The 10,764-nt window shown below is 45.1% G+C and overlaps 1 protein-coding gene across 1 annotated transcript; it reads right to left on the bottom strand.

The window, feature by feature from the left end:
• Nucleotides 1-5,736: 5,736 nt before the first annotated feature.
• LOC104835877 (prolactin-like) lies at nucleotides 5,737-9,705 on the bottom strand. The gene is made up of 5 exons (XM_010574113.1): nucleotides 9,675-9,705; nucleotides 9,447-9,598; nucleotides 9,200-9,307; nucleotides 7,661-7,840; nucleotides 5,737-5,931 (listed from the first exon to the last, which is right to left on the bottom strand). The coding sequence occupies exons 1-5, from the start codon at nucleotides 9,703-9,705 to the stop codon at nucleotides 5,737-5,739; spliced, it is 666 nt and encodes a 221-aa protein (XP_010572415.1).
• Nucleotides 9,706-10,764: the final 1,059 nt, after the last annotated feature.

Genomic DNA, 10,764 nt, shown 5'->3' with positions numbered 1-10,764 from the left:
GCCTAAAACCTTTAGGGATGGACAGACAGATTGCATACATGTAGGGATGAATTTACTCTCCAATTGTCCTATGGAAGTCATAGCCCTGCCCTGTTTGACTAGCTCCTACCTGAAGGACCAGCAAGTGTTGGTGGCCCAGATTCTTCTGAAATGGTGTTTGCTAGTGTCTGCCTACAAGGAAAGGCATGCAGGTATTTCCAAATTACCATCAAATGATCAAGTGGAGGTATGTGCATGTGGGGGCATTCATCAGTGCTTCCCATTTTGGAGGAAATCAGTGTATGGTGGGGGTGATTGGGATTTGTCCCTCTCACCTTTCGGGGAGAGGGAGCCTTTACTGCTGCTCGTATTCTTTTACTGCAAGTCAGTTGAGGATCAGTGTTAGAAGCAACACTTCTGGAGAGGGGAGATGGGATTCAGAGTGCTCGCTGGGAAATTCTTTCAGTTGATGGTGTTGCAAGCACTGAATGTGAACTGCTGTCAAAACTCTGAAGTGCTAAACAGAATACATCTGAAGGATGTCTTACCAGGCAAAGATCAAGCAAGGCTGGTACAGAATTGGTTTCACAGTTACAATGTTATATGTGTTTTAAATTGGGCAAGTTCTAGTTTCACTGTAGCCTATTAAAACTTAGGCCATTTCAAGGCCCTCCAAATCTCTTAACACCTCCTACTGCTATTCTTCTTCCACAGCTAGAATAAAGTTTTGGTATGCCAGATGAAACATTCTTTACTTGAAAATGCTGATCAAGCTTTCTTAAAAACGCTAAAAGTATACACGTGAATTTTGAATGATACCTAAAATAGTCTGATTCAATTAGTCAAAATGGGTTTAGGCCCATGACACATACAGCCTTGATTCCTCTCATTTTGAGCTATTTAAAGGAGAAGTTTCCCTTCAGTCCGTACTGTTGAAAACTTGGTAAATGAGAAACAGCACCCAGTATGAATACAAAAATAAGATACAGTTACAGTGCCAGTCTTTTCTATGTCAAGGATCAAGTAATAAGTATTCATTTTCTTCAGGTAATACACACACTAGTTATAAAAGAACAAAGAGAGCACAATTATACGCAAAATCTGCAGCAGATGTTTGAAATGCTTCGTAACAGGCACATTGCAGAGGTGTAAGGTGTAGAATGCAGCTGGTATTATGGAGTGATGTGATAGATACTGATGGCACCTCACAGTTAAAACCAGTAACGTACTACTTTGACTGCAAAAGTATGACCTAGTGGATGACCTTGCCGCATGGTTGTAGGGTATCTGAGGTATTTCCTATGTGTGGCATTTTGAGACTATAGTTCTAGGCTGTAGAAGGACATTTGTTGAGGTCCTGGGGCTGGGGAGAGTTCAGGTACCTCAAATTGCGAGCCGCAGTTAGAAAACCAGCTCTTCAGAGGCCACAAACAAAGCAGATACTTATACTGGCTGGGCACCTCTCTGTTTAGTCTGGCAACTTACCAATGCTAATGTAATACAGAATACGACAGGGAAAGGGAGAAAGGGCTGAGACTCAGTACTCGCTTTGTTACCCGAGGTGTGGACTCCCGTGCCCTCAGGCTGTGCTGCTGACAGAGGGATCTTGCTGCCCAGCTGAGCAGCCTCGGGAACAGGAGAGGCTTTTCTCGCCCCACCTATGGGAGATCCCCCAGACGGGTCTGAATGCGGATCCTGAAAGTCTATTCTTAAGGTCAGGCACTCAAAGGAGCTTCTCTGATACCTAACGAGAAGGTGCTGATTTCCTTTTCCAGGTCTGGCTCTCGGTCTTTTGAAAAGTATCACAAATGGTGCAGATTATGCAAGTCTACATCAGGCACAGCCACAGTCATGTTTTATTGTGTGTAAAACAACTGTGAGACTGTGAACGTGAGAGACCAGCTAGCTCCTCCACAGACCTCATACAACATTGCTAAAAGCTGGATTTGCTGACCACACCTGTGTCAGCGCTTACACTTTGGTTGTACAGGTTTACAGTATGAAATAATTTGCTAAAAGTTCTCTTATTTTTATTGATTCTTTGCCAAACAGGAATTAATTGTTATGATCTGCTGAGGAGAACAGGACTGCTTTAAGGCACAAAACTGCATTACTAACTTCAGTGTCAGAGCAATAGTACAGCGGTCAAATGTCACTCCTGAGCTGCAGTAATATATCAGATTTGTTTTATGCGCTGTGATTTACTAGTACTGGGTTTTAAATACCAGTTGCCATCACTGTAGCTGCACAGCTCCTCTGACGAATATATGGTCCACAGTCGAAAGACTGACATAAATTAAGTACGTTCACATGCTTCAGCACCCTCTACCAACAAGACTGTTGCTGATTTTCACAAACCAGAAGGAAAGACAAACCAATTTCAAGCAAGTTAGCTGTAAATTCAGTGCCTTAAGAAAGGACCGGAGAGGAATTAGGGTCCAATTAACTTGAGAATTGGCTTTGGACTGTGGGGAGACCAAAAAGCCCCTGCAGACAGAGGTTCACAGTGGACAGAATTGCCATTGACTGGAGAAGTCTTTAATGACCATGCTTCTAAGTTATGTTCCTGATGACTGCTGCTGTGTAAGATAAACTGAGGTACGTAAACCTGGATCTGAGATGCTCCCTGTGCAGGCTTGCACCTAAATTAATGGCCAGAAAACAGCAACTCCCATTCCTTGTGTTCCCATAGATACTGGTTGTAATTCTCAGCAATGAAGCTGGGCATGGTGGACGGGGATGTCACAAGGCAACACCACCTCAACAGTGATCCTCCAGTACTCATCCAAACGCACAGAAATCTCAACCCTTGAGGAATTCTTAAGTTTTTCCAAGTAGTTTTTTCTTTGCATGTCAACATTTGAATGTAATACGGCGTAGCTGAACGTTAGTGCGTATCGTTCAAAGGAGACTGTTTCCGTTTGTTTCTGCTTTGCTATCATATGGTTTTAGATAAGAGTTAAACTACAAGTGACATCTGTCACTTAATCTATCATGCAAACATCAGCACATATCAGATTCAGTCTAAATTTAAGATACACTGTGAAAACCATTTAGCACATTATGAAAGGAACAAAATGAATTTTCAGTCACTGAGAGTGTCTCTGTCATCCTTCATTCTGAAAAAATGGAAAAGTTAACGATGAGGAAATGTCTAACGTACAGAAGCAACTGCTAATAACTGAAAAAATGAATTGGACTATACAAAAATGTCAATATTCTAGGGCCATCCTGCAATGTTTCATGGAATAAGGTCTGAAGACCAATGGAGATATTTTTAATTCTTAAATTTATTTGGCTGACAAGGGAAGTTAATGGAGACAGGTTGTTCCACAAAGGGAAATTACACCGTGGGTTACTTATAACATACGTTGCTACAGATTGTTGCATGTGAGCCCAGCGCTTAACTGGAAGCCAATCCTGAATTTCTGATTTTTCCATTAATTTGCGAAGTTGTTTCTTCTAAGTTAATATTCTCAGGTGCAAATGATGCATTCTCAATCTCCGAAGCATTTAATTGTAGCGCACAATTTTACATTTTCAAAAAACTAGTTGCACTGCTGTCTTGAGGAGAAATCATGTAGGAGATGAAGTACTCCCCTGTGTAAAAAGCAACCATCACTGGTGTTTCTGTTTGAGGCATCAGTGGCCACAGAGAAAAAAAATATGTCCTTTTCAGCCCACTGCTCAGTTCTTTTCTCCATCAAAAGAGGAAGCAAGGCGATGTTGGCAATATAGGAAAGGTTTTGTTCTGCCAACGCGCCTCGCTTCAGCCAAAGGCAAATCTTGAAATATAAGGCTAACGAGTACGAATGACTGTGGATTATACTTTGGTGCATTGTTGTTCCTCCTGTGGCACCCGCTTCCTCATTTTCTCTATTTTCGCATTTCTCCACAGCAAAACATCCCCAGGGTTTTGCTGTTTGAAGGAGACGAGAACTATTTGTATGATCTGCTCCGTTTGCAACATGCTCTCCAGCTGACCCTCAGCTGCAACCCCTGGTGTGTCATCCCAGCTGTGCAAATTCCTAGTAGCCATTCGGGTTGATTTCCGAGTCACCTCGCAACTCGTGCCGAGCGCCACCGGCCGCGGGGCCCCGGGGAGCGGGACGGGGATGGGGACACTGCCGGTCTGGTCCCGGAGGGAGTTTCCTTCCCTCGGCCTCGTTTGGCTCGGTAACCCCTCCCGTGTCTGTCACCTTTCGTTTCTGTGGGAAAAATGCTGTAACTATTAATTGCTGCTACATCTTCAGCGATCGCGCGTAGATGCAGGAAGAGCGGGCATCCTTCTCTGGTTCTGTTTGCCCGAAGGAGCCTTCCTTCGCTCTCTTTGGAGCTGTGTGTTTTGTTTCCAGAATTTCTTCAAAATTTGCATGTGAATGCTGCTATTTCATTATGTGTTTCTAGTATCTTACTGCTTAAAGAATTGCAGCTACTAACTTCTTCAGGGTGGGCGCTATATAACCCCTTGCGTTTCTACCACACCTGCCATGACAGGGACCAGATGTGAGTTGTGAACACTCACAGCCTCTAGTTGGGAAAGTACGTCAGCTGTCTACTAGATAGTAGATATCTGAGGATATTGGTAATTACAGAGATGTAACTGAAAAGGTTGTTCCTCTGTTCTGCATAAATGTTTCTTTGAAATGTTTTCCGGCTGAGTTTCTCATGCCCTAATCCAGTATCATTATTAAATAATCATCAGCATTTTACTCTCCATTCTTGGCAGCCCAAGCTCCAGCTACCGTCAACAACCATCAAGATCAGGGGAGGCCACAAAAGAGCATTCAGGGATGAAATAGTCAAGAATATTAAAAATAAATCCATGTTGATTATGTCTGTTCAAATGGCTCATTTAGGATCTGAATTCAAAGATGTTTTGTTCTATAAACAGCCATCAGCACCACCCCACTGCTAGGAGAATGTGATCGCTATAAGATATCTGACAGCTTTCGGGTTTTTATTTGCTATGGAGTTTGTCATTATTACTGTAAAACCCAAGCCCTGTGCCAGCATGTGTTATGGGAAAGAGGCTTATTGCTACATCAGCCAAGCTCAGCCCTCAGACTGAAATGGTATTTGGACCAGAATTCTGACTTACCTTTCATATAGAGACTTTTCCTTTAGGAGTTTCCACTGAAATTGGTGAAGCTATTACAGGTATAAGAGAGCATTCAAAATGAATAGAAGTGCTAGGAACTAGATCTTACGGGGCACACGTGAAGGCTCATAGAAATTAGTAGGAAGTGTGATGTGAACATAGAAGTCTGCCAGGGGCCCTGCAGTTACCTGAACTGATCAACAGCAATACCACTCTTCAGTGTTAAGCAATATTCTGCAGGTATGTATGTATGTAGAAATGGGGGGAAACTTTTTTTTTTTTTACATAAAAATATACTTTATTGATAGTATATAGATGTATTTGTACCAAGGTTTAACAAACTGGATTCCACTTTCAACTATGTATATATCTAAACTGTGTGAATCAGCCATAATATAGTCTGTCACAGTGTAATGTGCAAGGACATTTATTTATCTACTGCTAGAGTACTCCTTTTTATCTGGTGCATTAACCCACATACACACATGATGCTTTATTTAATATTTCATCTGCATAGGTCAACTGTGTCAAGTAGCTGCCAAAGAATTTCAAAACGGCTTTCCTATTACAATTACTGTAAATGTGATAATTTATATATTCTAATTTTTCATCTTTATAAACAACATGCTGAAGACTACCTGTCAAGAGATTACAACTCAACAACTATTTTCTGGCATAATCCTACATTTAAGAATTTTTAAGTAGCTTTGTACTTTATTGGAGTCTCTCCTGAAACAGTGAATAAAATCAGAGTCACTCATCATGTTTGCTTCATTACTAATTGATAAACCAGTGGCTTCAGATGATGCCATTCCATTTAATGAATTGCTGATGATCCCCATAGACTGCATCTGTATTGAAAACAGGAAAAGACGTACAACTCATAACTACGTATACAACAAGTCTTTAAAATACTAGTGCAGAAGTCAACTGGGGCATCACTATGTTGGGCTGTTCGACTCCAGACCATTTTTGTCCTTATTGAAGATATATGTAAAGCTCCTTACATAGAATAACATTGCCTTTTTATCTTAACAGTATTGATACAACCTTTAGACTAGCCTGAACTGATCTGATATACTAGCAATGCAAGAATACCAGGGTATAACTCCATCTGAGTTTAAGTTGAGGAACCTCTATTTGGTAATTGTTATTTCCTCTTGAAATAATAGAGCAAGTCAGTCTTGAGATTCTTTAGCCATTTATTTTAATGAGTTTTGTAAAGGGAAGCTTCTAACATGAGCATTCACTGGTGCTGTTTAACCTGGTGAACTCTGCAGACTGTTATCACCTCTCAGAGTAGCAGCTTCACAACAGAACCAAGCTTAGAATTAATGTCTTACAGAAAAACACAGCTGCAAAATATTGGAATGAATTTGCATTGTTTGCTTCATTTTTTAAATTATATTTCTACCTTGTGGTATGTCCATAGTACAGAGAGGTCAAAACTTCAAAGCTTTCCTTCTTAGTAATTCCTTCAAAGGTGTTTTAGAAAAATAAAATCAGGTAAATATACTAGAAGTGTGTAGCTCGTTTAGAGTTTGATGGATTGCTTCAGTTACAGAATGAAGCAAACAAAGGTCAAGCTTTGAGGTTGAGTACCACTGAACTTTAAGGCCATTAAGCCAGAACCATGGCTGCACTTGGAAGATGGGCTTTCCATTTGTAACTATGAGTCACCCTAATCAGGGCTGCATTTTAGAGCAGGGTACAATTCCTCCTTTTCTAGTGATAAGCTGCTTATTTTAAAACTTGTATTCCCTACCTGCATTTATAAAGCTAAAAGGTGATCTACTAGTGCAAAGATACTAGTTTATTATTCACTTTTTAGTGAAACAGACACTTTGGCAGCATAGCCATTCCAGAGAATGGACACACAGCCCACACATGTTTAGCGAAAACTACAAATAAGTTTAGATATGAATGCACAAGAAGTACAAAGATCAGGACTTCTAGCTAGTAATGAGAAGACAGAAATGGAAATAACAAAAAATTACATCCAGTAATTTATATATTATCTGCCAGAATTTGGAATGGAGTTTTGAAATTGTTTCGTGACTGGCATCTGACTTAAGCAATGCCACTGTTGTCTTGAAGAACTTATCCCAGCATAAAATTGTTGCCTTAGGAAGAAGCTCTTTGCAGCAGACAGCAGTGATACTTGAATTACTTAGAATATAAATCCAAATAAAACTGAAAACAATAATTAAGTATTTGTCACAGTCTACCCACATCTCCTCTACTGCCCTAGAAAAGTCAAGTCATTACTGGCTCATATGTGAAGCTGTAAATTGCTCTAGTCTTTGTACTTGTGTCTTTCCTTCATATATTTCATATCAATAAAATATTGCTCTGCACATATGGACATATATAATAGCATCTACCTATCTTCCAATCCGTAAACTAAGTCACATCCTTTGACTGAAAAATTCCTGTATCTGTAATGAAGTCCAGCATTGCTGGATCAGAGCCTCTGTTGGCATTAAGGCTATAGCCCAAGTGAGAGCAAGCACGCCCCCCCTCCCCAAGTCACTCACACCACATGACTAGTACAAATAAAAGCTACATCGAAAATCTTGCCTTTTCTGTTACTTTCTCAACTCCAGTCTTCAGTTCATGTACCATATTGCTGATTTGCTTAGCTTTGCTAAGGCTGTCATCAGGTAGCTCTTGATGGTGCTCAATATGCTGGTTGAAGTGGGAAAGTGGTTCTTTCCAGGCTTGCAAAAGTTTCAGTATCAAGTGAGTGAGTTCTTCTCTCTGATAAATTAAAACAGTAAAGAATTTCTCTGTTAGTTTGCAGCAGGTCATATGAACACTGTTAGACAGTCTCACTGTGAAATCTCAGTGGGATTAAGATTTACACCTGCAATTCAGTAGCTTTCAAACATTCAGAACTTGAGGGCCACTCTGCCTCTGGTTGTTTGCTTATGTATAAGCAACACCCAAAAGTTGTATTTATTTGTCTTGTTTTCAGCTTTCTTAGACTCCTAAGCTCTGTAATACCCAAAACTGTGCATACAGCATTAGCAAAATGGTGTCGTTCCTGTCAAACTTACTGGGTACTAAAAAAAGTTTTCAGGAACTCCTAGGTGTCTCAAGAGCCCAGGAATCCTCATCTAGACATCTCTGTTTGCTGGTATGGAAGCGTGGGTGTTTCCTCGCACCTGCCGTGGCTATCGCTGTGTTGGCTAGAGGTTGGCTGCAGACACACTTCCCTGAAGGTGCCTGGTCGTCAGGACGGTTGCTTCTCTAACAGAAACTCAATGGCTGTAAGACCTCTCTTGCAATGTAAGTTCAGAAATGAGGTTGACTGGTTAAAGTTTCCTAAAGCAGGCAGGACCTCATTTCCCATTGCCCTTCCAGGAGAGCTTCTAAACGCCTTGGGGGGAAGCTCCTCACTCCAGCACAACCAAAGAGCAAAATGTTAATATTCATCTCCATCCGTCTCCTCCCTGAGGCAAAAGTTTCTTCCGCTGCTGTATCCTTGATATTACAGTCTGCTTTTTGTCTAAAGAAACTCTTCCTGCTCTTCTCTAAACTAATAATGATTTTCTTCTCTTTGCCATTACATCTATCTAAAACAATTTGCTGTTCTTTTCCCTCTACCTAACTACCGATTCAGAGATAATGACTGTTACTTTTCTCTCGATTGCTTTTTGTACTTTGCAGGGACACTGATTAATTTAACTTGTCTGTCACACACAGTTTTCTCAATTTGTGTCCCACAGAGATTGCCACAACAAAACCAAAGGGAGGGATGTCTGTCAGTCGTTTGGACAAAGTACTACTGCAGTACCCTTACTGTGATCTGAGCATATGTAACCGTACACACCTTTAAAATGCAACGAACCAACGATTCAGATGCAACACCTCCGTGATGTGCACCTGTTTGGGGTCAACACTTAGCAGCTGCTTCAACCCGAACTGGTGATGAAGCACCGGAGGCAGCAGAACCTCTCTGCCCGTCTCCAGCCCGACCGGCGTGAGGGACCACCGCAGCCCCATGGCTGAGACATCTGGGGGCTCTGACGGGACGGGACGGGGGGTATCTTCCCCTTTCCTCAGGGGGGAGAAGGGAGGCGGTGTGTGTCCCCCCCACCCCGCCGCCCGCCTTACCGGGATTTTTTGGGCGTATTCTTTGCCGTTGGGGGTCAGCATCCCCGACGTGTGGCACTTCCGAGCGGGCTTCCCCAGCTCGTTGTCACGGGGAGGAAAGCGTTTTTCCTACGAGGGAAAAAAACCTGAGGAGACACCGAGAGCAACACCCCCCCCCCGACCCCGTCCCCCGCCCCGCCCCCGGTGGCCGCTCCCCGGGCGGCGGGAACCCTGTTCCGCGGGGCGGCGGGGCCGTCCCGGCCCTCACCAGCTCGGCGTAGAGCGCTGTGGAGAGGCTGTGGATCCTGCCCGAGTGCCGGATCACCCGGTCGAAGAGATCGGCCACGCTCAGGAGGCGGCAGCCGGCGTCTCCCGGGGCGCAGACCAGCAACCACAGCAACGCCAGCCCCGCGGAGGCACCTGTGGAGAGCTCGGCGGCGGCGGGGGGGGGGGTGGTCGCCCGGCCCGGCCCGGCCCGCTCGCCCTCCGCCCTCACCTGCTCGCCCCGCCGCCCGGGCGAGGGCCATGACGCCTCGGAGCCCGCTGCCCGGCTAGGATGGGCCGGCGTTGCCCCGGCGTCCCCTATATATATATGCCGGGTGGGGATGGTGAGTGGCGGGAAACCTTTCCTGTCATGACGGGTCCCTCCCTGACTGACATGACGGGTCCCTCCCTGACGTGCGCAGCCGCGGCCAGCGGGAGCAGGGCTGCCCGCGGCGGGGCTGCCGGCTCGGCGGGCGGGAGCGTTCCTCTCACCGACGGGACCAGCGGCTCCCCCCCGCCCCCCGCCCCGGCAACCCGCCGGACCCAGCAGAACCGGGTCTCCCGGGCTCCGTGGTGGGGCTGCGACACCCCCGCCGTGGGGCCAGGGCTGCGCCGGTGCCGCAGGCCAGACGGCAATGGGCAACGTGAGGGGTGGGAGAGAAGCCTGGCCTGAGGACGGCCATCTCTTAAGCCATCTCTTCTCATCAGAGGGCTAAGATCAGATCTACTTGCCCTGCTCCCTGGCAGGGGGTCGGAGGTAAGGCCGCTGAAGGTGACCTCGTGCTTGGTGGTGCCAGCCTGCCCCAAGATGGTTGGCGATGTGTCCCATATGGCTGAAAGGTTGAGTAACGCAGCACCGCACTCCGATCAGGATCCCCAAAGGGGTGCAAGTCCTACGGACTCGGCTGTGCTGTCCTCCGTTTCTGGGGGCGAGATCCTGAGCAACCCTGCAAGACGTACAAGGAAAGAGGAGACGTTTGCTGTGAGGCTCACGACTGCTGACATGTCAAACTAGGAGCTGCTTCAAGCTGACCGACGGGGGAACCTGAGCACAGGGTCTTAGTGCTGTGTTTTCTGGGGTTTGGCACCCCACCCCTTTGAAACCCACTGGGAACAGCTCAGGGTCTGATAGAGCTGGAATCGGGCACCTTCCCATCCTGAGGGTATTCAGGCTGAGGTTGGCTGGGGGACTGCCCTAACTGGCAGCTCTTATGACATGGGGAATGAGTCAGCTCTGCCCTTCTTGTTGAAGTTTTTCACCGCCAAGGGAGCAGTCTGCTTAGAAATGAGGATACATCTGACATGAAATTGTCATCTTTCCT

The sequence above is a fragment of the Haliaeetus leucocephalus genome, unplaced genomic scaffold, assembly GCF_000737465.1.
Source record: "Haliaeetus leucocephalus isolate CR32 unplaced genomic scaffold, Haliaeetus_leucocephalus-4.0 Scaffold406, whole genome shotgun sequence".
Classification (NCBI taxonomy): domain Eukaryota; kingdom Metazoa; phylum Chordata; class Aves; order Accipitriformes; family Accipitridae; genus Haliaeetus; species Haliaeetus leucocephalus.
The sequence above is the reverse complement of the archived record's forward strand: the minus strand, read 5'-3'. Positions and strand labels throughout refer to the sequence as shown.

Bases quoted from the DNA above. Each gene is read 5' to 3' on its own strand.
- LOC104835877 (XM_010574113.1), bottom strand. From the start codon at position 9,705: ATGGCCCTCGCCCGGGCGGCGGGGCGAGCAG. The intron at 9,599-9,674 runs GTGAGGGCGGAG...AGCTCTCCACAG, and splicing joins CCGGGCGGCGGGGCGAGCAG to GTGCCTCCGCGGGGCTGGCG. The intron at 7,841-9,199 runs GTAAGGCGGGCG...TTAATTTATCAG, and splicing joins AATACGCCCAAAAAATCCCG to AGAGAAGAACTCACTCACTT.